At 41.8% G+C, this 25710-nt stretch overlaps 1 protein-coding gene across 1 annotated transcript; it reads left to right on the top strand.

Annotated features, from left to right (window-relative positions):
• Nucleotides 1-10369: 10369 nt before the first annotated feature.
• On the top strand, nt 10370-23900 carry FBXO28 (F-box protein 28). The gene is made up of 5 exons (XM_071579423.1): nt 10370-10603; nt 16726-16835; nt 17782-17920; nt 20236-20431; nt 22229-23900. Exons 1-5 carry the CDS (start codon nt 10391-10393, stop codon nt 22621-22623), a joined length of 1053 nt encoding a protein of 350 aa, XP_071435524.1. The 5' UTR covers nt 10370-10390; the 3' UTR covers nt 22624-23900.
• The last annotated feature ends 1810 nt before the right edge of the window (nt 23901-25710 follow it).

Below are 25710 nucleotides of genomic sequence, written 5' to 3' on the forward strand. Positions count from 1 at the left end.
AGCTCCAAGGGGTGCACTTGTTTATTTCCAGTTTTTGTCCAGGCTCGGTGACTCATACACTGTGATGAAGGCTTATGGTGCCATCTGGTCTCACGCTTTAGATCCCAGCTCCTCTCCAGCAGACGGGACAGTGCTCGCCAGGTTTGCAGGTAAAGTGGGATCAAGCCCACCTGCCCTGTGTCCATCTCAGCAGCAGTGCTTGCCTTCCCTACAGCATGTTCATCCTGAGTGCAATCACACAGCACCTTCAGCGTGGACAAGGGATTAGACCCAGCCAGCATGGGTTTAGGAGGGGCAGGTCCTGTCTGACCAACCTGATCTCTTTCTACGATCAGGTGACCCACCTGGTGGATGAGGGGAAGGCTGTGGATGTGGTCTATCTGGACTTCAGCATGGCCTTTGATACTGTCTCCCATAATATACTCCTGAAAAAGCTGGTAGCCCATGGCCTGGACAAGTGTACCCTCTCCTGGATTAAGAGCTGGCTGAAGGGTCGGGCCCAGAGAGTGCTGGTGAACGGAGCTGCATCCAGCTGGCGGCCAGTCACCAGTGGTGTTCCCCAGGGGTCTGTGTTGGGTCCAGTCCTGTTTAACATCTTTATTGATGATTTAGATGTGGGGATTGAGTCCATCATCAGCAAATTTGCTGATGACACCAAGCTGGGAGGGAGTGTCGACCTGCTGGAAGGCAGGAGGGCTCTGCAGAGGGATCTGGATAGACTTGAGAGATGGGCTGATTCCAATGGGATGAAGTTCAATAGGGCCAAGTGCCGGGTCCTGCACTTTGACCACAATAACCCCCTGCAGCACTACAGGCTGGGCACAGAGTGGCTGGAGAGCAGCCAGACAGAAAGGGACCTTGGAGTACTAATTGACAGGAAGCTCAACATGAGTCAACAGTGTGCCCAGGTAGCCAAGAAGGCCAATGGGATCCTGTTCTGTATCAAAAATAGTGTGACCAGCAGGACCAGGGAAGTGATCCTTCCCCTGTACTCTGCATTGGTGAGGCCACACCTTGAGTACTGTGTTCAGTTTTGGGCCCCTCAGTTCAGAAAGGATATTGAGGTGCTGGAGCGGGTCCAGAGAAGAGCAACAAGGCTGGTGAAGGGACTGGAGCACAAGCCCTATGGGGAGAGGCTGAGGGAGCTGGGGTTGTTTAGCCTGGAGAAGAGGAGGCTCAGAGGTGACCTCATCACTGTCTAGAACTACCTGAAGGGAAGTTATAGCCAGGTGGGGACTGGTGTCTTCTCCCAGGCACTCAGCAATAGGACAAGGGGGCACAGGCTTAAGTTCTGCCAGGGGAAATTTAAGTTGGATATCAGAAAAAAATTCATTACAGAGAGAGTAATCAGGCATTGGAATGGGCTGCCCAGAGAGGTGGTGGATTCACCATCCCTAGAGATTTTTAAACACAGATTGGATGTGGCGCTGGGTGCCATGATCTAGTAAATGAACTAGAGTTGGACCAAGGGTTGGACTTGATGATCTTGGAGGTCTTTTCCAACCCAATCGATTCTATAATTCTATGTCACAGCTCTGCCTCTTACAGCAATTCAGATGTGATTTCATCACATAAGCATGACTTGAATTTCCCACAATGGGTCATTACTTACAGGAAAGATTTTTGGGTTTACGAGCTGGGAGTCAATGATTCTCCCACAGTGGGCAGAAATATGCAAGGGTTACTGACCACAGGTTCAATCTCTAGCGCGTCAACAGTTGGAGATAACTGGGTCATGCATGGGAGAATTGGCAAGGGACAGCAGTTCCAGTCCTGCATGTATGGAGCTGTCACAAAAAGGAAGAGAAGATTTGATCCGCAGGATCTGGAGCCAAAGGCACAGCTGAAGCTCTGCACCCCTTCCCTGGTTCCCACTACTTTTGGCGGCCTGAACGGAGCATGCTGCAGTTCCCTATATGTTCCCTAGAAGCAGTCACAGCAAGGGTTCAGGGGAAGTTAATACCCACGAAATGGCTTGAAAAGTAGCCAAGAAAAGGAAAATAAATGCCACCAAACCACTAAACAAAAATAGAACAGAATCATTATTCTACGAGAGATGTACTTGATCTGAACCACAGAAACTTGCAGTAGCAGAAAGACATTATAGATAATAATGGTAATGATAATCACTAGAAATAAATCGAATCATCTTTTCTTGCCATTAGTTTTGTCATACAATGAGATCAGTGGGAGTGGGCTGGGAAGATGTTGCTCTATTTTATGCCCTGACACTGCTGAACACAGAAACCCCAGTTAATTCCTTCAGCGCCGTATCTAAGCAATTGTAACAGTAACTTTTCATCCTCTGCTCTGAAACTGCCTCCAGACCAGTGAAGTCCCGTTTTACAGTCCTGACGCAGTTAGAAGCATTATCAGGTAATATCTTTTGCAGTGACACGTAAAAAAGGAAAAACTAAAATCTGTACCTGTCCATTGTTTTTCATAAACCTTTTAATTCTCTAGCGAAAAGACTGTAAATATGATTTTTAGACTGTTTCTAAGACAGTAATTTCAGAGAGTTTTTCAGAAATCAACAGAACGGCATCACTGTAAGAGGAGCAGGAGGACTGCTGTCCACTGCCACCTACTGTTAAAACTCCACCAAGTCAGACTCCTGAGCTCTAAGTCATAAGGTATATAATTTAAGAGGCCAGTAAGAAGGGAAAGCTTTGGAATTGAGATTGCTGTGGAGGGCGAAAAAAAAATTTAAAAAAAATTAAAAAAAGCATGCCAAGAGAATTGCATACGTAAGCTCTTCAGGCTGGGGCACAGCAGCTTCACAAGTTTGGATTCTTTCCAACAATGTTGAACTTCTGGCACCTAATTTATACAACTAGTCTCCAGCTCAAGATAAGGTTTTTCCAGACAGTGATTCAAAGAAAAGGTCTTGACTAGCTCATGTTGTCAAACTTCCCCACAAAGAGAAAAAGTATAGAAAAGAAAATTGATGGGTTTACACCTTTAGCACCTTCAACCCATTCTTCTGCCCTCTAATTGTTAGATTAATTTTCACTGTTTAATGTTGCATTTTTACTATTTAATTTGTTTTGAAAACATCAGATAACTCCCAGCAGAAACAGTTTTGGGAAAAACATGCAGCAACAACTGAGTCTATCTTCCAGCTGGGGGTGGGGGGAATTAAAAAAAAGTTCACTAGTTCATAGAATCATTAAGGTAGGAAAAAATCTCTGATACTATCACATCCAACCATTAACCCAGCACCGCCAAGTGCACCCCTAAATCGTGTCCCTAAGCACCATATCTGCATGTTTTTGACCACTTCCAGGGATGATGATTCCACTGCTTTCCTGGGCAGCCTATTCCATGCTTGACCAAGTTCCAAAGAATGCAGATGAGATTTCACTTTAAAGAAATCTCCCACTGGAATCAGCTAGGACATCCTTATTATCCCAGTGACTGCTTCCAAAGCAAAAGGTCTTGGTCTACGTCACATTCAAAGCACTACATCAAGAAGCATCCAGAATATGTAAATTTTAAATTAATACACAGTGGCTTTCCACAACTTGCATCAGTGTAAAGGTTTTCTTGGACATTGAGGAGTGATACAGTAGACACACTTTCCTCCTGGTGATAAGCTACTTCTGTCTAAAACATCTGTGTCTGGCAACTGAAATGAGTCTCTTCAGCTGTAATTCCCTTTAGGGAGTTTATCACATCAGTGCATACTTAATACAGAACATCATCAGGCCCCTACTTGGATGGCTTGTGTTTTGTTGAAAAGTATATTTTGTTGTCAGACAAAGTCCATTTTGGTTGTGACATTTACTTCCTTATTCACACAGAAATTATTTTGATTCAAAGCCTAAATAAATAATTTTGTTCTGTCACATTCCTGTTCCAAAAAAATAGACTTTCCCAACATGAGGAACAGCTGAGTTACATTTACATCACTCAGAGGCATGAAAGCCAGTCTCTCACCTTGTGAAAACACTTACTACTGCACAAAGTGCACATAAACTTCATGGATCGCTTTATATATAAACTGGTAACAAATCTAAGCAACTACATGAGACAACAGAGGTTCAGACTCTGTAACTTTAAATTTAGTTAAAAATTGTTTCTTGCTTAACTTGCATCCTCTCTGCAAACTAATCCCATTATCAGAGTTGTGAGGGTCTCACGTGCACCCACTGCACAAAGTACATACTCAATCATGTTACTCAGTAAACTAATAATTGTACAAAGCCAGCAGCACTCAGAAAATACTCTCGAGATTTGCATCAATTTTGATGCAACCTATTCAGCTCTTAAGCAGATCCTTTAAAAATAGTTCCAAAGGATGATTCTATAAAAGCAGGAAGTGTCATTAATATCACCGTACACAAGCATCACTCACAGTAAACAAAAGTCTTCTGTTTATTCCAACTCAGCCAGAAATTATTTAACTTTAGTAAACTAAAGCTTCTCCAACTTCTCAAGTTACTTGCTGAAAGAAAATTCTAATTTCCTCACTCAGAATTCTTTTCTATGTAATTTAAATTCAGTGAGGGCTTTATTCCCCCCACAGGTAATTTAACAACCAGCCAGCTAAAGCAAGTCTGCTCTGTGTCTTAAAAAGAGGAGAAATAAACTTGCTCTTCCATTAATCCCCTGCATCTCTGAACAAAATGTAGGCTGGCACAAATTAGTGTTTTGTATGCATCACACACAGCTGCCATTCTTCCCAATAACTGAATTATATTCACTAGGCACACTCTGGATTCCTGTCAATTTATCTCAGGACAGATCATGATAGAAGACCCTCTGTACCAAAATGTCTGTTTAAGGCAATTAAGTGATGGGAGAAAGTTGTATCTGCCTGCAGCCACTCAGCCAGCCCCACTAGGGAGCTGGTCAGGCAGGAAGAGCAGGGAAGGAACCAAAAAATATGCTCATTAACCACAAATATATTCAGCTGTTGCAAAAGGGAATACTGTGATCAAAATCCCCTTCTTTACCAGAAACTTTAGGACACTGAACTGTCATCCCAGCTGGATGCTTAGAGAATGCAGAGAGTTAAATTAACGCTGCCATTTTACTGCTCCCTCATCCCTATTGCTCAGCTGCCAAGAAACCAGGCCTAGCTTATGATAACAGTCCTTCTGGGGTCAAGAGAGAATGAAACCAGAAGAATTCAAGAAAAAAACCCCCAAATTATTTCACTTTCAGGCCCCCCACAATTTCTTTTTTGTAAAGTGACTGCAGGACTGAGCACACCACACCTTTGTAAACATGTTCTCCTGGTTAATTTATCTTTTTTTTTGCAGCTTCTCACAGAGAGCTACAGTCCTGTGCCTCAGCAGATCAAATTCTGCTTTAGATAAACCTGGCAGACACAGGACATGGTCAATAAGCAACAATGGACATTTTGAGAGCTGTCTTTGTCTCGTGCATCAACAATATTTGTGCAGTTTGTCATGTCACTGGTTTCACTGAGATGAACTGATGAAACACAGAGACATTATGGATGTCTTCACTTAATGACCTTTATTGTAGAGTAAATGTGTGGTAATACGTAAAAATCAAGGGAATTCCTTGGAACTTACATAAAAACTGAGCCCTTCTTACCATCAGAAAGTGATTCTCTATCCTAGGACTTGCAAACATCCTACAAGAGAATAATACAGACAATTAGCTAAAGTCATGTAATTGAATTTTAATGAAATAAAACCTCCTTTTTGTTTATATAAGCTTTTCCACCAAGGTTACTTTTCAATACATCTGTGTGAAAATGTGTAACCTGACGAAGACAACACAGTATCCAGTTCCTGATTCTGTAGTTTTTTTTCAGGGAAGACATTTTTACTCCCAGAAAATAGAAAAGGGAGTTGTCTGAACTCTCATCCTTTTTATCCCTGAAGAACATCGGTTTATTTAATTAATATATTACACATCTACACACCCCAATTTTCTTGTGGATTTGAAAATACTTTTAGCTAAGTATTTTTTGAAATTTAAAACAGAAAAAGATATGTAATGAAAGCTTGACTGTGCAACATGCTTGGCCTACAAAAGCTACTCCAGATTAGTCTGGTTCCCACATTTTTAGTTCAGAAAAATCCACTGAGGTTGCATTTTCTTTCATCCTGTCTTTTACTTGTTTTCTTTTTGCTTCTACCTCTCATTTCTTGTGGAGCATCGTGTTCTTCTGACTCTCAGTTTCAGCTTATGATTCCTATCAGAAGCCTAATGTACAGTATTACAAGTAAATTAAGAGGTAGATGTAGATTATAGAGCCAGTTTCTCAACCAGTTTTTTATTTAACATGTAGCGCTGCTGGGTCTAAAACTGATTAAACTGTAAAGGATCCAGTTAAATACTTACATTGATTTAATTAAACTGGGATTACATTGATATTTGAAGTTGACTCCACACAACAACACTTATTAATTTACCTATTAGTGGATTAAAAGTTTCAGCTGCAAAATATTAATCTGTTTACACTCCTGCCTACAGTTAAGAACACTCTAAAACAAAATTTCAATATGGCTTTTTTCCTTTTCTTTTTTAATGCCTCTCAATAAAAGGTCTTTAAGCAAGAAAGACTTTACTTTGCCTCAGAGTACAGCAGCCTGAATGAAAATCTAGTTGTGTGAATAGACCAACGTTCTTCCAAAAAATCCCACATATCCATAAAGTGAGCAAACTGCTGCTGCCACTGAGAAGTAGCCTTTTCTAATTTTCTATTGATTACACCAACTTAATAAAACAAATCTGTTCTCCTCCCACCCAACTTCTGCTCTTACCCTCAGTTTATGAGCACGTTACTCCTCTTTGCTCCAATATTCCTCATTAACTTGACACTTCTTGACCTAGTTACAGTTTCCCTCACCTCCAATCCCTGCTGCTAGATTTCTTCTCCCATCCCTATTTCCCAGATGTCTGCTTGTTAGCTCCTCCTTCTCACTCTCCTTTCCTGATTTTCTTCTCCTTTCTCAGATTGGATAGTTACAACTTTACTTGGTTTTGAGCCAGGCTCCTTCCTCTTCATCGTGGTTCTTGGCATCGCTGACTTCCACACAAAGCCCAAACAAAATATTCTACAGACTTGCAGTAAAATTTCACAGTCCCTGCTGACCTCAACAGACCAGACTTGAATCAGTTTGGAGCATGAAATACATACAGTCTTATAAGCCTGTAGTAAGCTGAGAGGCTGAATCTTTCAACATACATACATCTAAGAATTTCAATGACAAAGTTTAAGACAAATAATGACATTTTACAAAGACTTGTGACATAAAATTTTTTTTGCATGTTACTACAAAGAATGCAAACCAGATGTTCTTGGCCCACAAGGCCTTCCTTTTAAACCTCATATATGCAGTCCAGAGACATCCAAATTAAAAATATTATGAGATTTTTTGCATAAAAGGAGCAAACCAATACATTTCCCTTAACATCCTTCTTGTGAGTCATTAAGACTTTTAAAAAAATTTTCACTCCAACTATAGTTGCAATTCTAACATGGTAAATTCAAAACTAAGACTATTTGAAGATTTTTAAGGTCTTAGAAGCACTGCAGAAATCTAAATGAGTGGTAACCCAAATGAGGCATGTATCCTGCATGACCTGTAAAATATTGACAAAATGTTTTCATGTTGCATGACTGTAAATAAGTTGTTTTCGTCCCTTTCAGGAAGTATTAGCAAGTTGTCTGGCTTCACACTATCCCAGAATAACTGAAAAGTTCATCCACTCGAGAGCCTGTGATGGTTTTGTGCAAGTATGTGTGGATGGTGTTTTTGCAAATTAATGCAAAGTGATGCAGGCTCAGAAAAATGACACAGGATGCACCAGGGAAGGACATGAATCAGAATCTGGGGGACAGCAGAATTAGCCTACTTACTGAAGCAGCCTTATTAACTATTAAGCTATGTATATAGTTGTAGTTAGTATAAAATATATATTGTTCATTGCATCACTTTGTTCTGCTTGGTGATATAAAAAACATATGGAACACACAACTTCTATTTATTAAACATAAAGCTGCACCTTAAAAACTTGAATTGTTCAGATGATATGATGAAACAAAAAATCATTCTTGAAATAAATTAAATATGCTTAGGTAGGATGAAAAACCCACTTGCTTTTGAAGTATTAATGAACTGCCAGACTGAACTTCATGTGCCAAGTCACAAGTTTATGAAGAAATCTCCTGAGTGTGTTTTAAACAGCTGACTGTGCATGTGAAAGGAGATCAGGTCTGAAAACCACACACAAGAGTAAAACCCTCGTTGCAAGATACCCAGATCATTTTACAGGGGCTTTGATGAGCTCAGGGGTGGGGTTGGGGAGCAAAACACTTCCAGATCCATACAAGGCACAGTGTTCTTCTCCCAAAAAGGAAATATTAATTTCAGTGCACATTTTTGGAGTGCTACTCGGATGACACACATAAAGGCTGACCCTTGCATTTGCCCTGCACCCAAGTTCTTTTCCTGTTGCTTTTATTTTTTAAGAAAGAGGTTGCAGATGGGTTTCCAAAGAGAGAGGGGAGTTGCATGTGAAAGAAATGGGTTAAGATAAAACTTCAAAGAAGTGCAGCTGCGAAAAAAATTGGAGAGGGATGCAGCAGGCAGATAATGCTTTAATCCTGTATTATTTTAAGCTGTACTACCTTGGTGCAGGTACTACAAGTGGTCCCATTCTCCTCAAGCATTTTATGGCTTTGCTCTAGTCATTTCTGACAGTCTTCTAGGGCTTTTTCTTGGCAAGTCAGTCTTGAGCAGCACCAGTTCCCCTGTCAAGCACACACCACCCACACTGCTGATGGGGAACAAAGCAGCAGCAGCAGCTGAAGGCAGAGAGGAGGCTGGCACCATGATTTTCAGTGGCTGTCACAAGGTCTACCAGGATAAAGTGGTTGTGAAACTATGCTGTGTCTGTGCTCAGAAGCACCATGGAATGCTCCAGAAACAGCCCTTGGCGCCATCCCTTTGCTGTCCCAGCAATTCAACCCAAGAAACCACACTAACACACAGGATAGACGTCAAATAGAGGAGCAGAGCTTGCTTTATTCTGGGTGTTCTGCTTCTCAATGATGTCTGATTCTAAGCAGTGTTTTTGGGGCAACTGAGGTTTTTGCCAGCTGGTTCTGACCCCCAAGAGCTGTCAGCAGACCTGCCCCTCCTTTGCCCACCCCGGCTGCTGGGGCTCCTCCTGAAAGGGTGGGGAGGGCCAGGCTGGACTCAAAACACAAAGGGGGTGCTCACCCATCTATAGGTAAAATACAAGGACCTGGATTACATCTGCAGTAAGGATGAAGTTAGGCCTCACTTAGGTGCTACACGGGTATTTTCTCATCCTGTAGCTGCCTCGCTGTAATTCACCCACGTTCTCTCCTGGGAGGCCACTGTGCCTGTGCAGCCAGTGCTGTTCCCACAGAGCAGAGGGAGCCCTGCAGCACTCCCAGCCAGCAGCGGCAATGGAGCTTTGGGAGATCCTTCTGTTTCTTCAGGAGGGAGCATGGACAGGGAGGTGCCGACCTCTCCATTCTCCAGCCATAGGACATGCTGGGATGGTGTAAAGCCACATCAGGGGAAGTTCAAGTTGGGTATTAGGGAAAGGCTCCTCATGGAGACGGTGATCCAGGATAGGAATCACAAAATAATTAGGGTTGGGAGAGATGTCTGAAGATCACCCTGTCCAAACCCCCTGCCAAGGCAGGGTCACCTGGAGCAGGTGACAGAAGAACATGTCCAGGTGGGGTTTGAATGTTTCCATAGAGCGAGATTCCACGCCCTCCCCGGGCAGCTGTTGCAGGGCTCTGCTCCCCTCAGCGTAAAGCAGTTCCTCCTCATGTTGAGGTGGAACTTCTCGTGGTTTAGTTTATGGGCACCGCTTCTCATCCTGTCGCTGGGCACCACTGAAGACAGTCTGGCAGCGTCCTCTGGTCCCCGAGCGCTGGAGATCCAGCGGCACTCCCGGCGGGAACGGAGCTCCAGCGGCACTCCCGGCGGGCGGGGTCGGAGCTCCATAGCTCCAGCGCTCCAGTGGCATTCCCGCTGGAAGGCGGGCGGGGCCGGAGCTCCCCCGGCACTCCCGGCGGGATGGCGGGCGGGGCCGGAGCTCCCCCGGCACTCCCGGCGGGATGGCGGGCGGGGCCGGAGCTCCCCCGGCACTCCCGGCGGGATGGCGGGCGGGGCCGGAGCGTTGGAGCTCCAACGGCACTCCCGGCGCGCGGGGCCCGAGCGTTGGAGCTCCAACGGCACTCCCGGCGAGCGGGGTCGGAACTCCAGCGGCACTCCCGCTGTAAGGCGGTCGGGGCGGGTGTGGAGCTTCAGCGGCACTCCCGCTGTAAGGCGGTCGGGGCGGGTCCGAGCGGCGGTTGCGGAAGGGACGTCACGCGGGACCGCCCGTGCCGCTCGGCGGAGGAAGGACGGGCTGCAAGATGGCGGCGCCGGAGGAGCGGCTCGTGTCGGAGGGCGAAGGCGGCGCCCCGGGCTCGGCGCGGCTCTCCCCGGGCCCCATCCCCGAGTCCGCCGAGGCTCTGACGCCCATGGAGCCGCCGCTGCAGAGCAACACGCTCATGGGGCTGCCCATCGTGGCCATCGAGAGCATCCTCAGCTTCCTGTCCTACGATGAGACGAGCCAGCTGCGCCTGGTAGGGGCTGTGGGGCACGGGGAGGGGACCGTGGCCGGGTCGGGAGCACCGCCGGGACAGGGACAGGGGCAGGGGCGGAGGTGGAGGCGGAGGCGGTGGGCCCGGCTGAGCCCCGGCGGGGAAGGGGCTGGACGAGATGGGGCTGGACGAGATGGGGTGGGATGGGATGGGATGGGATGGGATGGGATGGGATGAGAAGGGGCTTTATCCCTTCTCCGGTCTCGGTATGCGCCTCCATACGTACATTCCTAAAGGACTTTTACTGCCTCTTAGTCCTTTCATTCCTTTCGTCCTCTGTGGGAATGCACTGGGCTGCTGGAGGCTGTTTTCTCCCAGTGACTGCTTGGGGTGGGTAGTCTATTGTGTCTGATGGGTGTGTTTATTTTTACCTGTAGAGCTTAAGCCAAGAAGTGTGGGAGATGTTGAGCTTGCTGCTCCAAGAACCCTACCCTATCTAGAAATAAATGTTGGACAAAAAAGATGTAAAAAAACCCCAGCCCTTGTCTGCTTGAAAGGCCACTTGCTTCTTGCAGTCATAGTGGTAGATCTGATGAAATACATTACCTCTACCTCTGAACTTGATAATAACAAAAGTAAGAGCAGCTGTCAGTGATTAGATCAATGTATATCAATATTTAACTGCCTGCATAAGGAGCCTGATGTAAACTATGTCATGCTGAATTTCATGTGAGGTTGTAAATGGAATAATAGTGAGGGAATTAATGTACAGCTTATGTAACCCTCAGTAAATGTGTATGTACTGTTTCTATTTTAAGAACTCGGTTAGCCTAAACTGGCTAATATTTTAAGCATATTTCTGTAGAAAATTAGACTGCTTGTGTCCTGGATCAGCAACCTGAAGTCTTGCCTCCAGACTGTAACTTTACCCTGAAAGCTCTTCAAGCAGAAAATCTGTTCTTATCCATATTGCACCAAGTACGCCCATTCCTAAATATTTCTGGAGCATGCTCTCAGTCCAGTGAAGACTTCTGCTGCTTCTTCTGTGAGGGCAGGTAGTGGGTCTGTAAAAAAGATGTAGTACTTTGAGAACCGTAGAATATCCTGAGTTGGAAGGGTCCCAGAAGGATTATCAAAGTCCAGCTCCTGGCCCTGCCCAGGACAGCCCCGAGAATCTTGGGTGGTGCTTAGAGCTTCAATGAAGGGAAGTACATCATACACCTTTTGGGTGTAGTTAGTGTTTCATGGTCTGTGTTGCAATGCCAGACACAGCCCTTGGCTGCACCTTTCCCGTTCATTGTAGAAATGGTAGTACCTCTGGGAGGCCTCACTAGTCAATGGAAGGTTCTTTCCTCCTGTAGCACTAAGTTAGTGTTGTAAGCAGTGCTGTGCTGGCACTGATGCTGAGAATAGGAAAGGTGATGATGATGATGTAAGGACTAAACCAGTTGTTTAACTCTCAGTGGTACTTGGGAAGTAAAATGTAACTCTTTTTGCTTTCTTATCATCTCCAAGCTTGCTTTTCCACAAGATGGCTGCCCCTTTCAGGAGTTTCAGGAATACAGAAAACCAGACCGGATAAATATTGACTTTGAAACATACATAGAACAATACTGGGCATAAAATGAAGGAAACTATTCAGTTGGTCTTTCCCTACTTTTAGGTTTTGAGTCAGTGACAGCTATGAAAATTAATCTCCATCGAATTCCTGACTGTTCTCTTAAGCACATCAGAAGGCACTCAATATGAGCATTCTTCTGAGAAGAAAGTACCCTTGTCTTTGTTACCCAGGAGTAATGCAAAGGGTCAAAGTCCTTCTGCTTTGATTCCCTCAGCTTGATCAGCTGGGTCTTTCAGGTGGCCATTCAGAACTGAAGGTGTTCTTTTGGCAGTTCACTGAGAGGCAGACACTGGATGTTTTACACAACTTCAGGTGCTGTTGAACAGAGATTTAAGGTAGCCTTTAAAAGTGACAATGCCTAGGCATAAGTTCATAATGAAATTTCATCACTTTCCAATTTTTAAAGGTGATGAGTAACCGTGGGAAAACTTGTATATTCCTGCTCTAAGATCTGCCTTGCACAAACAGTAAATTTTTCTTTTCTGAGAACTGACTTGAGTTTCATATCAAAGATGAATGAGTGTATCTTATAATAAGTAGTATTGTGCTAAAGATACATTGCAGGACCACATTAATTGAATGACAGGGATTAAATTGCTTAGGGCTCATGCATATCATAAATGTGCCCAAAAGCAGTCTCATTAACCACTTAGGATATGGCATTCCATGGGATAAAACATCTTGAGGAAGGCAGGAAGATATGATACAGAACATCAATTGACCTAAACGAAGTTTAATCATACATGTGTAGACACAAAATGTGGATTCCCTAAACCAGTCACTCTGATGCATTCTCTGGATTGCAGCATTGAAGCAAATGGATATCCTAATCTTCCTCTTACTTTGGATCACCTTAGCTCACTGATCCTTAAAAAAAAAAAATTCCTTGAGTTGAACTGATGTTGGATCTAGAGTGTGTGTACCAGGCAACAGACTAAGGAGTTGGCTGGGTGGAACACCAGCATGTTTCAGATTTAAATGGAGATAGGAACATACATTGTTTATATGCAGCATAATCTCAGGCTTAAGATCCAGAAGTCTTTTTCTGTCACCAGAGGATGAGGTAAAGAACATTTCCTGCTTGTGATGATTGCCATCAGGCAAGGCAGGACCCTGGGCCCCTCATTGTGCAAAGAAGCATTTGCTTTCCTGAGCATAATGCTTTCTGCTATTCCTGGTGTTAGTGCATTTGGAAGCATAAATGAAGCACTTAATGCTTAAGCAGTGAAGTAGATCTGAAGTAATAGAGACTAAACAATGGGTATTCAGAGTGCAGTCTTGTCTGAAATTATATAAATCTTGAGTTTTCAAACTTCTGTTCAGATAAAGTGAATGAGAGGAAAAGCAGCAGCATTTTGCTTTCAGCCCTTTTGAGTATTTACTTCATCTACTTCCTCTGATAGTCATCCTGAGAGAAACACGGAAAACCCAAAAGATCCTTCTGTCTGAAGCTGTAATGTCATGGACAAGCTGCAGCCTGGTGTGCATGCTGGTATGGAAACCAGCTGTCTTTCAGCTTTTGAAGGCTCCCTTAACTGGCATATTTTTGGTGCCAGAGAAGCTTTGAAATATTTACCTCAGTGGGATAATAATGAAATGCTTATATTCCAGTTTCTTTTTTCAGTCACATCTGAGCTTTGAATGGCACTTCCACTCAGGTTATGACTGTAGCAAATGTGATTAAAACCAAACAATCCACAGCCTCCTTCCACAAACATCCTGAGAAGGGTGTCTTGGATTCTGACACATCAGAAGTGACTTAGATTGTGCAGCAAACTTGTGTTTGTTTTTTGCACACCACAAATAAGGACTGATAGCCTTTGGACAGCATGGATTTAGTATTCCCAGTTTCAGTCAGTCTGTATTTACAGGCATTTCTATTTTAAAAGATTTTTAAATTTTTGCTGAAATGTTCAGTGTTTTGTATCTGTTTTGGAATTGGTTATTGGTAGTGAAGCTTGGAAGAAATAAGACGTGCTGGAGGAAACTGAAGCTGGCGGATTGTGTTATTTTAATTTGCTTACAAATGAAGTGTAAAATTAGTTCATAGGATCCTAGAAAGCTGTTATTGCATGTAAGTCAGCATGTGATGAAGCAACCCCTCGTTCTGCTTTTCACATGGACTGGGAATAACTTTCTAACCCTGAAATTTGAACACGGGGGCTGGTTGGACTGGACATTTGAGAGAACTCAGGCTTTTTCAGCTTTATAACTTGAATCAGAAAATATTCACCAAAATTTGCAAATACAACTCTGAAGAAATTTTAACTTTTTACTTTCTTATGGCCCATTGAATAGTGAGTATCAAAATAAAGGAGAGCACTCCAGACTCTGCATCCCAAGGTCCTGAGTTCGCGTCTCAGTGGGAACCGTTCCCTGGCAGTTCAGTGCCTCCCTGCCATCCCATCCCGTCAGATCTTGGATGCTCAGCAAGGTCAGCCCCAGTTAGTACCGGGTGCTGTGACAGTCCTGAGAACTTCACTGTCACTGTCCAAGCTCGCTCGGCCGTGGCAAATGGACCTCAGGACTTAAACGGTGGGGCCAGTTCTGCACACGCTGTGCCTCACCTAAAAAATCCACTGCGCAGGCTGGAACGGCCCACCCACGTGGGGAGAGCCCTGCCCAAAGCTGCATTCTCGAAGTCTGGTCATACACACATCAAACCGTCTTGGACTAAAGTGGACATTTAAAAGTGTAATGATGCTGCTTTGCACAGGACTGCTGACTGTGCAGTCTCAAAGAGGTATCCTGTGCCTACAGTTACAGGTGCCATATGATTTACATGGTGAACCAGCTGAGAAGTAAGAGATGATTGATGAAATAAGTTGCAAACAAACAATATTTGTTTCTGGTAATACCTGTTATCTGTTCAGTATTTGGGTTCTAAACTGGTTATTGGCATAAATATGGGTAATGTCGAGAAATTGGAGCAGATAGTTCTTCATGCTGTGTAGCATAAGCAGATGAGTAAGATTGAAAAAATGCAGCGCGGTTCGTGTTACCGATTGCGAGTGCCTTGTCTGCACACTGGAAGGTCCTTTCTGCCACCAGATGTCAGTGTGCACAGGGTTAAAATCGCCCTCTGGCGTGACTCGGCGGTCGTTTTTCTCTTGTGCCGAGTAACTCCAGAGCTGACATAGCCTTGGTGCAGGTTCCTAGTTCAGGGATTTGGTAGCATTAGAACTACAATAAAGCTGTAAAGCCTTGTGCTCAAACCCAGTGTCAGATCTGTGCACTCCCAATACAGCTGCTAGCTTAGGAAAAATACTGACAGTTTCCTCCTTCCTGGAGGAGGGCCAGCATTATTCCTTTTATACACAGGGGATGATTTAACTGGATCAGTGAATGTGGGGCAGAGTGTGCTGAGACTGTAGCTCTGTAGTTTGCCTGTCTGATCCTTCTCCTGTTAACAGCGAAGACCTAATACCGAGGAGCACAGGCAGATCCAAGTATTGCCTTCGTGGTCTGTTTAATACAGATCTGTCTGAAAATGGTCAGTTGCCACAGAACCTAAACTGTCTGTGACTCGGGGAAGACTTTCAGAAACCAGAACTGCTTTGTGTAGTGCCTCCTGTATAAACAGACAGTAACTGCAGGCTTTTCTGGGAGAAGTGAGAGTTGTCTTCCTAAAGGTATAAACTCATATAGACTTAACAGTTATGAGTCGTGTATGAAAGAAAGGAGTGTTTATTTTAAAAAAAAGGAAGCTAATTCATTGGAATGTGAGGTCAAAGTGGGAATTGCCCATTTCAGTACTTAAAAAAACCCCAAGCCAGTTTCCAAAACAGTTGGTTCACTAAGCTCTTGCATCTGCAGAACTGAATTGCAATCACTTTAAACTTTTGTAGGAGTTGGCTTTGTGCTGTAACTGGGAACTTTGTGAAGGTTTATCTTTAGCAGTTTATTAGATGTACTACAGCTGTTGATGCCCTTTCTCCCTAAATCTGTAGGGGGGAAAACCCCCTGAGACTATTTGCTGTATCCAATACAGCAAATAAAGGAATCTCTTAAACAGTGAAAAAAAAGACTTTTTTATACAAAAAGGAATCTTATTTCATGTGCACTGTATCGTGTACTTTTTTAAAGTTAATTGTGACTGACTTCAAAAACAAGCCTTAAACACTGGAAGAAACCATCATGATTTTTTGGCTTTAAAGGCTTCTTTTTTGAAACTACAAAATATTAACCTGATCTATCAGAATCACTCTGGAGACCAAGCTAAAAACTGGACACAGCCATTTGCAACTTCTTTTAAAATCAGAGGAAGTTGTATCTGCTTGTCCATGGGTGGTGTTCAGCCTTCTGTCTGTTGTAGGCAATAGCAGGAGATTAGTTTGTGAGCTGTGTGGGACAGCAGCTCCTTCTTGGAGTATCATGATCAGTGTTGGTGATGGTAAGGCCTTAATCTCATTGGCAGTTTTTACTTATTGAGGAGCAAAAAACAATAACAGTGTCTTTTATTACCTGTAAGTATGGATAAGATATAGTAAAAGTGCCTTGTGGCCTTAATTGAGCCTTAAGATTTCTCTTTACTTAAATACAGGTTTGTAAGCGAATGGACTTGGTTTGCCAGAGAATGTTAAATCAGGGATTTCTGAAAGTGGAAAGATACCACAATTTGTGTCAAAAGCAAGTTAAAGCTCAACTTCCAAGGTATGTACCAGTTACAACTGTAATTACATTTTTCTTTTAAGCAGGTTATTGAAAAGGAATTTCTTGCTGGCTAATTCTGCTTATATATCTTGAAAATTTGAGCCACATGTTATTGTTTCATTTTTTTTCCCAAAAGCACCTTGAACCTAAGATTTAATTACAGAATAATGGTGTGGAAAGTATCTCTGACATCTCAAACAGAGAAGAGTGGGTTCTGTCTTACTCAACTCTTCTGACAAATCAAGCAAGGACTCCTAGGAATGAATAAATTCCATTCCTTTTCATGACCTTCACTGCCTTCACTGATGATTTAACAAAGACTCTGCTTAAAAAAAGAGCAAGGTCTTTCAGTAACATGGATTAAACAGGAGCAAGGAAGAGTGATGTGACATGTGAGTGTTACTGGGAGCTGGTTTCTCAGTAAAGCAGTGAATTTCTTCCTCTCTCCAGTGAATGAGGGCAGCTGCTGCTGTGCCCTATCAGATTTCCCAGTCAGAGTGAAGAAACTAAATGCTACATACCGTAGAGATCCTTTGTCAAAAGAACTTCTATCTCAACCTAAACTTTGTAGCAAGCACTACTAATATATTACATTTATTATGCCAGTTGCATTGAAGGACTGACCATAGGAATAAGCAGGGGAATAAAAATGTTCACACTGACTTGGTATCTACTGCCAGTTAGTACTGAAAGCTGGTTCTTAAATAGTCTTAAATTACATATAAGGTTTATGGATCACATTATTTGTTTAGAAAATAAATTTTGTCTAAGAAAGTGAACTAGCTGGTTCTCAGTCTGTATCTCTTATTTCCATTAAGACAAATGTTAGTGTTTACTTTTTCATACCTCAAAGGGTTTTAAGAGTGAAATTAACTTGAGCAATGTTACAATTTGATTCTTGCTGACTCCTTGTTAAATTAGTGTCACCTTATGGTCTGCCTTCTAGGCGGGAGTCAGAGAGAAGAAATCACTCACTGGCTCGCCATGCAGACATCCTTGCTGCTGTGGAAACGAGACTCTCTCTGTTAAATATGACTTTCATGAAGTATGTGGATTCCAATCTCTGTTGCTTCATACCTGGAAAGGTAAGGTGTAAACTGTATTATGTGAATATATATCTGTGTTTAAAAAATAGGATTGTATAACTTAACCCAGCACAGCTGGGGCAAATTGAGATACTTGCAAACAAAGGTGCAAGCCAGTACTCTGTTTTACCAGGCAGTCTGAAATGAATGAACCAGACTATATTCAAATATTAATTATTTTTAATTTGATCCTCTATTTGCCCTTAGATTCTCTCTTAATTCTGGTGTTTGACTTATGGCATATACATCTTCTACAACCTTTTAGAAAAAGCACATGATCCAGGCTACCAGAAGATGATGTAATTTAGACTATAAATAACACTAAACACTCAATCAGGAAGATTTTAGGCACCTTTCTTTAAGGGTTTGAGCACCTCGTATTAATTGGATAAAGATATGGAAATGTGGAAAACACTGCTCAGTATTACAGGGATGGTGGATTTTTGTACAGTAGGTGGAATTAGTTTCAAATGTGAAGTGTGTTAAATGTGAATATTACTGAACAAGTCTGGTGTTCAGTACCCCAGCATTAAATATAAATCATCTGCTGTACACAACTCCAGCATTAAATATAAATCATGCAAGCGAGATGTACTTTGGAGATCCCACTGTTTATAAGCTGTGAAAACAACAGTGCATGAGAGAAAATCATGGTCAGAAGAAGACTGGTACAGCTCAGGGGTGAAACAAGATCAGTGAACATCAGCCTGGTGCTGTGTTCATTGGTATTTCCATGTGAGGGTTGGATATGTTGGTACTGCCTTTTCATGGGCAGATAACAGAATTCCACTGGGATGAATGGAAAGTTATCTGTTGGATTCAGGGGCAGCATGCAGGCATTTAGACATTCAGTGTTGGTAGGATAGACAGGCTGTGAGCATGAAATGTATTTTTATTTTGAAGAGGTAACTATTTCTCTACACTGTTGTTGACTTGATATTAAATTAATTTAAAAATAAATAACCATGGTGTAATACATTCTTACATGACTTTATGTTGTATTTTTATATTTACCATATGTTTTTAAAAAATTAATATGGCAAAGTCAAATGAACTTAAGTCCTTGATACCTAGTAAATTAAATACTTAAATGTTGCCAAACTGTTTTGAAGAGTAGATGGAAGGGCATTACTGAGTCTAGACCTGGGGTGTGCATGACTTGGGCAAGAGAACTTCCCAGCCATTTTCCTTGTATTTACTTGGGGTATGAATTTTCTAGCTGCTGCTCTCTAGACATTGTTACCAGTTCATGAGAGAATAATATTTTGGTCAGTCAGACTCCAGGCTTAGTGTTCACTTACAGTCTGTGGTTCCCCTTGCACCTGTTTCACTTCCCTCAAGAAACTTTGCCACAGAACTGCTAGGAAGTGAATTTCTGTTAAAATATGTGAACCCTGATTTGAGGTTGTCATTCTGTGAATGTTCCTTGTGCTAGCAGAGCAGTGCTGCAAAGTTTTATACTGAGGATGTTGTTGATAACAATGTGAGTGAAATTAGAGAAGTCTGTTTTAAGTTTACTTCTTGATAAGAAAGTTTAGCCTTGTGTAGCTTTTGCAACTTTTTAGCTAAGCTGCCTTTATCAAAACATGATATGATCTGTGATCTTCAGGAAAATCTTCAGCCATTCTTAATCCTGTAAGAAATACCTGTGTGGTTTTGGCTGAGAGACCAGCACTCCTATTCTGAAGTGCCTCAGACTACAATTCATAGATTAGTGACCACATCTCTCTGTTTATCTCCTAATCAAAGGGCTTGTTTGCCAGACTTGCTAAGAGACTTATATTCTTGGTTGGTAGTGGATTGATGTTTTATAAATTAATATCTTTTGGACTTAATCTGAATTTGTAGTATTCTGAGTGTATCCGAGTGGACTCAAGTAAATATTTACAGCTCTTCAGACTGACATAATGCTGATTCTTGCTACTTCAATGATGTGTTTCATAACTGGATGGGTTAGTGACTGTTCTGCACTGGGGCTTCGAGTATCTTGCTGCAGGTTCTCTAAAAGGAAATCATTACACTCTGCTGAGTACAGATGATGTAACCTGGAAGTCAAGTATGGCTGTAATAAAACAAAATTTTGCATAATGAGCATTATTTCCTGAGTTTGAAGAGAGCTGTTGTGATAGATCAAGGGAATAGCTTCTCTGATACATCATAAACAGCACTTCATTTCAAAAGCTCATCTACAACTAAAGCACATAGTAGTATTTAACTGTTATGTAGTAAAAACCCCTGAATGTGCCAGAATTTTTAGAACAAACAGAATAATCTTGCCTTTATCAGAAAATCCTAATTCTTCTTAAATGTTTTAGGTAATAGATGAAATTTATCGAGTGCTAAGATATGTAAACTCTACAAGAGCTCCACAGAGAGCTCATGAAGTTCTTCAAGAACTAAGGGACATTTCCTCCATGGCTATGGAATATTTTGATGAGAAGATTGTTCCAATACTGAAAAGAAAGATGCCTGGGTCAGATGTATCGGGACGTCTGATAGGAACTGCCCCAGGTATTAATTCTGATGTATAGTTAAGTTTTATTTAGCTTTTCTGTAAAAATTCACAGCACTTTATGTTTTAAAAGCTACCTCCCTGAAATGTGAGCTTTATTACACAAATATTGCTAATACTTCTTTCTTAAGAATGCTAACTGAAATTAATTTCCTTTGACTTTACGAAGCCTTTGTACTACTGAAGGAACAGTCACTTAATTGTATGTGAGAATTACGCACAGTGTGGATTCCTTAAACAAACACTTTTGTGCCACCACTGAATGAGACTTTATCGCTACATTTGGTTTAAATTTGGCACATAATGTGACAACTGGATGCCTTTTATTTTAGGACAACCAGCAAATGAATTTGCTTAAGCTGTTTTAGTACATGGAGAGCTAGAACGTACTTGTATGTGCTTTTTTACTTTCCTTGGACACTGCTGTATGCACTAACAAGCAAAATACTTACAAGTAATAGTGAAAAGGCAATTAAAATAACAGTTGCCTATAACTGGTCCTTCATATACTTTTGTCAGACTTTCCAGAACTTCTGTGAACAAAAGTCTAAGGTAGTTTCCCTAATGGTCAAAGGCAAAAGGCTGTAAAAATGTAGCATCTTCACTGTACAGGATGTCTTCACACTTTAGGAACTGTGAAATTAACTCCCTACAAGGAGATCTTAATAAAAATTGAAGAAAAAAAATCACATCTTAAAAATGATAGGCTTAACTATCATTAGGCAGGAGATATTTGTTGTTTCTTGTATGTCCTGTCCATCTTTTTAGCTATAAGTGTGTATACCAGCTGTTAGTTATATCCTGTTAATTATACTTTCATTTTTTAATTATAATTTTTTTTAATTATATATGTTCAATATATATGTTAATATGTACTGAGACTCTTAGCTGAGGAGGTGTTGCCCAAACCCACAGCTGATGTCAGTTGGCTTTTCAATGCCAAGGCTTTATGATGCATAAACCCCCTGTCCCCGTTGAGGGAGGAGCATCCCCTCTCCTGTGGCAACCCCTTAGTGCCATGTAGTGGTGGGTGTGCTGGCATCCTAACAGAGAGGGAAGAGGAGGAAGGCTGTTCCAGGCTGTTCCAGACTGTTCTGTCTAGCACTTAAAAGTTGCATCTTGCACAGCATTGCTAAAAGAGTAAAATGACTGAAAAAGTGATAGATAATTTTTATGGCAGAAAAAGTGAAAAAATATATGCAGTAGCTGTTAGTCTCCTTGATTTGCAGGAACTTTATTAGAATCAACAGATTCAAGCTCAGATTCCAGTTTGGTTTTAGTACTTAGGAGGAGTGATTCTAAAGAAGCATGGAAAGTAAATTCCTTTCTTCTAAAATGTAAGTTAAACTGAAATACCTTATTAAGCCCTGAACCACAAAATTTTAGAACTTTGGCTGTCTGCAACTAAGGCAGCAGGTTTTTGCTTATTTACTCTAACTATTCTGTATTAAGTAGATGTGTTGTGGATTTTGATTTAACATCTCTGACATTCAGTCAACAAGACACATCTCTATGCAGTTTTTGATACAACAGAAGGAGGGGGGCTTATATAAAGGAAATAAATGATTAGCTGTTTTCCAGACTATTGAAAAGCCATAAGTATTTTAAATGAAGTTGTGCTCTGAGATTACCACATGTCCTTTTTAGGTGCTTAGATAACTGTAAATCTGTTTTACATGTTCATGTAACTTGCAACTGGTGTTCAGATTCATGTTTAGGGAGTAGGGATAAGCAAACTGTGAAAACTGGGAGACAGTTTTTACCTTTTAGAGGATTAATCACAGTTCTCTCTGAAGTTCCAGGGCCCTCTGCAGCACTGACAACAATGCAGCTGTTCTCCAAGCAGAGCCCTTCCAGGCAGGAAGTCACCAAACTCCAGCAGCAAGTGAAAGCCAACGGCACGGGCCTGACAGCGCTAAAGCGGGAGATCTCCGAGCTGCGCATCAAAGTGCAGGAGCAACAGAAACAGCTCCAGGATCAAGATCAGAAACTGCTTGAGCAAACCCAAATCATAGGGGAACAGAACGCCCGGTTGGCTGAGCTTGAGCGCAAGCTGCGAGAGGTGATGGAGAGCACAGTAGGAAATGCTTCAGGTTCTGGCTCAAATGAACAATCTCCTAGAAAACGGAGGAAGGCAGTGGATTCCACAGACTGTCCTAGGAAATCTAAACGTCTTCGAAACAGAAAATAACTGGGGAGTAAATGACGCCTTCAGGAGGATACACTGCTCTGGTAGCCCAAGCAGGTCTGCTTGTTTGGATACTGTGACCAGCTTCATGGTGTCACTTAGGCTGCTGGCTCTTCAAAACACCTCTTAGACTTGAACAGTAATTTCCTTTCATTGACTTTTCCCCTGCTTTCTGTATGGGTGGGCCTAATGCACAGAATCTTTAATATTTGCAATAGTTACATACTAACCAGACCTGCTCTGTTATGTTTTGAAGGGTTAACCTTTTTTTTTGTGCAAACGTGTTTAAAGTTATTTGTGTTTATGCATATGTTCACAAAAAATCTTAAATAAATTGTCTTAACTGACTAAAAAGTTAAGCATTAAAACAGATGTCCTGTTCACTTGAAGGAAAGATCCACTTCTAAAATCTTGTTTTTGAGAACTTGACCTTTTTTGTTACAAGTGACCTTGTCTGGAATGTCTGAAAAGTAGTTAATACTTTTTGGGGTTCTCTGTAATGAGTAAAACTGGCTTCTTAAGCTACTGTATTGGCTATATATTTTTGTAAACTTACAAGGAAGGGCCTTCTATCCAGTCCTCACGTGCACACACCCTGGTTCGAGGTCTTGGAGCCATATGCTACGTCTGCATGGATAGATGCATGCACAGCTTAGTCAGCCTGCCAAAAGCACTTGCCTGAAATTGTTCCAAACTCTGGGAGAGAGCACAGAGACCTGTAAAGCAATTTCTTTGTTCCTCAGCCATGACTTAGCACATGCTTTCAGCCCAACTGTTGTCTTACCGTGAGGTGGTTCCGAGGTGAGTGGCAGGAGCGTTTCAGCCCTGCCTGCAAGGCAGGTGTTGTCAGCCAGAGCTGGAGAGTTGAGAAGCTGCCTATGCAGCACTTGGTGCACAGGCCAACATTGTCCCTGCATTCACCGAGCTTGGGGGACGTCATTGGAATGAAATGCTGTATTGTGGGAAAACTGAAACTGTTTTGTGTGTCTGTGTTGGGGTTGAGGTGGAAATTTTCCTGTAACACTGATGACGATATTCTAAGCTTTCCTTATCCTAAAAGGTAAATCACTTCAGACAAAGCTTTAATTTCTTTTGCACTTCTGTTTTGAGCTTGTAACTGGAAAAGCATGTGTTGCACTGTTCAGTCTCTCTGGTCACTTTAACCACCTCAGAGTTATGTACAGTGATTATTCCCCTCCCATCTGTATATTTTTGGAACCTTATACAAGTACCATTGTCCTTGGTTTTGTTTCAATGTACTAAACTATGTAGCTTTATCATTTGACTTATGTTTTCTTTTTTAAACCAGCTGCTGCTTTGGGTTTAGGTGGTTCTGAATTCAACTTGGGATGGCACTAAAAATGCAAATGCTGCATTTGTAGCTGTTCACAATCTCAATACTGTGGGTTAAAGTGCAAGTTTCTTTTTCATTTTTTAGAGCTGTCAGCATAACATAGTGGCTGTATTTAAAGCACCAAAAAACCCCCAGAAATTGTCTGGTCAAATGTTATGTAATCACAGAAAATGGACGTTTTTCCTGAATTTTCAGTTACAATTTTTACTTTTAAAATCATATTGGCTCATACCAGGAGTAGCATTGCAAATGCCTTATATTTGGCTGACATTTAGTGTTCAAATAAACTTGAATAGTTTGAGTCTTTTAAAAAAGGGCATTTTTCTTAAGCATCAAGTTTAAGCATAAAATGTTATCTGAGGGAAGACTTAAACTGTTAAAGGAGCATTTGCTGGTATGTGTTTTCAACAGCTCAGAATTTTTTTTACCATTAAGAATCTAAGATAGATACCTGCTAGCCAGATTAAAAATACTGGCTATACTTTAAAAAATAATTTTGAATCCAAGGGTCAGCATGATAGCTGTGATTAGTGTGTGATACAAATTAATTTAATGGTTATTCATGATGAGAAATTCCTGTAATGGCCTAATTACAAGCTATTTGTGGTGAAATACTTGCAAACAAGTATAAACCTGTGAGTTGCACTTACTGAAAAGGTTTATTTATACATCTTGGAGTAGATTTCACCTTAGTTTCTATATTAATTTCTATAATTTCTCGAACAATTTCCCCCTTCTCCGCTTCCCAATATACAAATAGTTTCAGGTTACTCCAGAGTACCATTTATTTGTGTGTTGGGGAATCTCTAGATGTGTGTAAACTGAGCTGGAAAGAACAACAGCCTATTGTTACATGAAACATTCCCTGTGAATGTGCCAAGTGCCACCTTGGAACCTTCAGCTTAAGGAAGTGTCACACGTTCCAGGTTTGCAGGTGCATCCTGAATATCTGCATGTTAATGAGTCCAGTAAAATGGAACAAGGCCTGTGAAACGTAACGGGCAGAGGGGATGGTTTCAAGGCAGCTCTGAGAAATGGCAAGGCAAAGGCACACCAGTATTTTGTGTTTCACGCCCCATGGGGGCAGACTTCACATGGCTCTTCCACTGGAATATGCACCACTGGCACAGACAAGGCAGAGAAAACAGAATGAAGTAATAGTTTGGAGAAAACAGCTGGAGCATTAATTTCTGTCACCGTGTTGTCCCTTATTAAATAGAAATTGCATTTGCAATATACAAACAAGTGATAAATTGCCTGAAGTAAAACTAAATCACTTTTCACCCTAAATGTCTGTGCACCTTTACGTGAGTTGGTGCATTGGCCTCGAGGAGTACAGTGTTGGTAGTGATTAGTGACTATAGGCTGCTCAAGGGAGAGCCTCAAACTCGTGAGACTGAGATGCAGTTTACAAAGTTAAATGAAATACTGTTTTATTTGCAGCCTCTGTTTAGTTTTAGTACTTGTATCAAGGGCTGAAACTTAACAGCTCAGGCTTGACAGGGAAAGTGATAGTGTCTTTCATAGTTAGTTTCTAACTAACCTAAAACTACCGAGGCCAGTTTTCCTGCTTTTCTAAAAATAGCAACTTGCCTTGAAAGCTTTTTTTTCATAGCAGGGTTGGGGATTTCTTTACAAATTTGTATATCTAGTGAACATGGTGAAAATGGGATCAGAAGATACTACAGTGATGCTTTCTTGAGGGAAAAGCTGTTTGCAGCCAGGTCTTGCTTCCC

The sequence above is a fragment of the Pithys albifrons genome, chromosome 2 (genome assembly GCF_047495875.1).
Source record: "Pithys albifrons albifrons isolate INPA30051 chromosome 2, PitAlb_v1, whole genome shotgun sequence".
Classification (NCBI taxonomy): domain Eukaryota; kingdom Metazoa; phylum Chordata; class Aves; order Passeriformes; family Thamnophilidae; genus Pithys; species Pithys albifrons.

Coding starts and splice junctions, on each gene's coding strand:
- FBXO28 (XM_071579423.1), top strand. CDS start 10,391: ATGGCGGCGCCGGAGGAGCGGCTCGTGTCGGAGGGCGAAGGCGGCGCC. Junction 10,604..16,725: donor AGACGAGCCAGCTGCGCCTG/GTAGGGGCTGTG, acceptor ACTTAAATACAG/GTTTGTAAGCGAATGGACTT. Junction 20,432..22,228: donor TCTGATAGGAACTGCCCCAG/GTATTAATTCTG, acceptor TTCTCTCTGAAG/TTCCAGGGCCCTCTGCAGCA.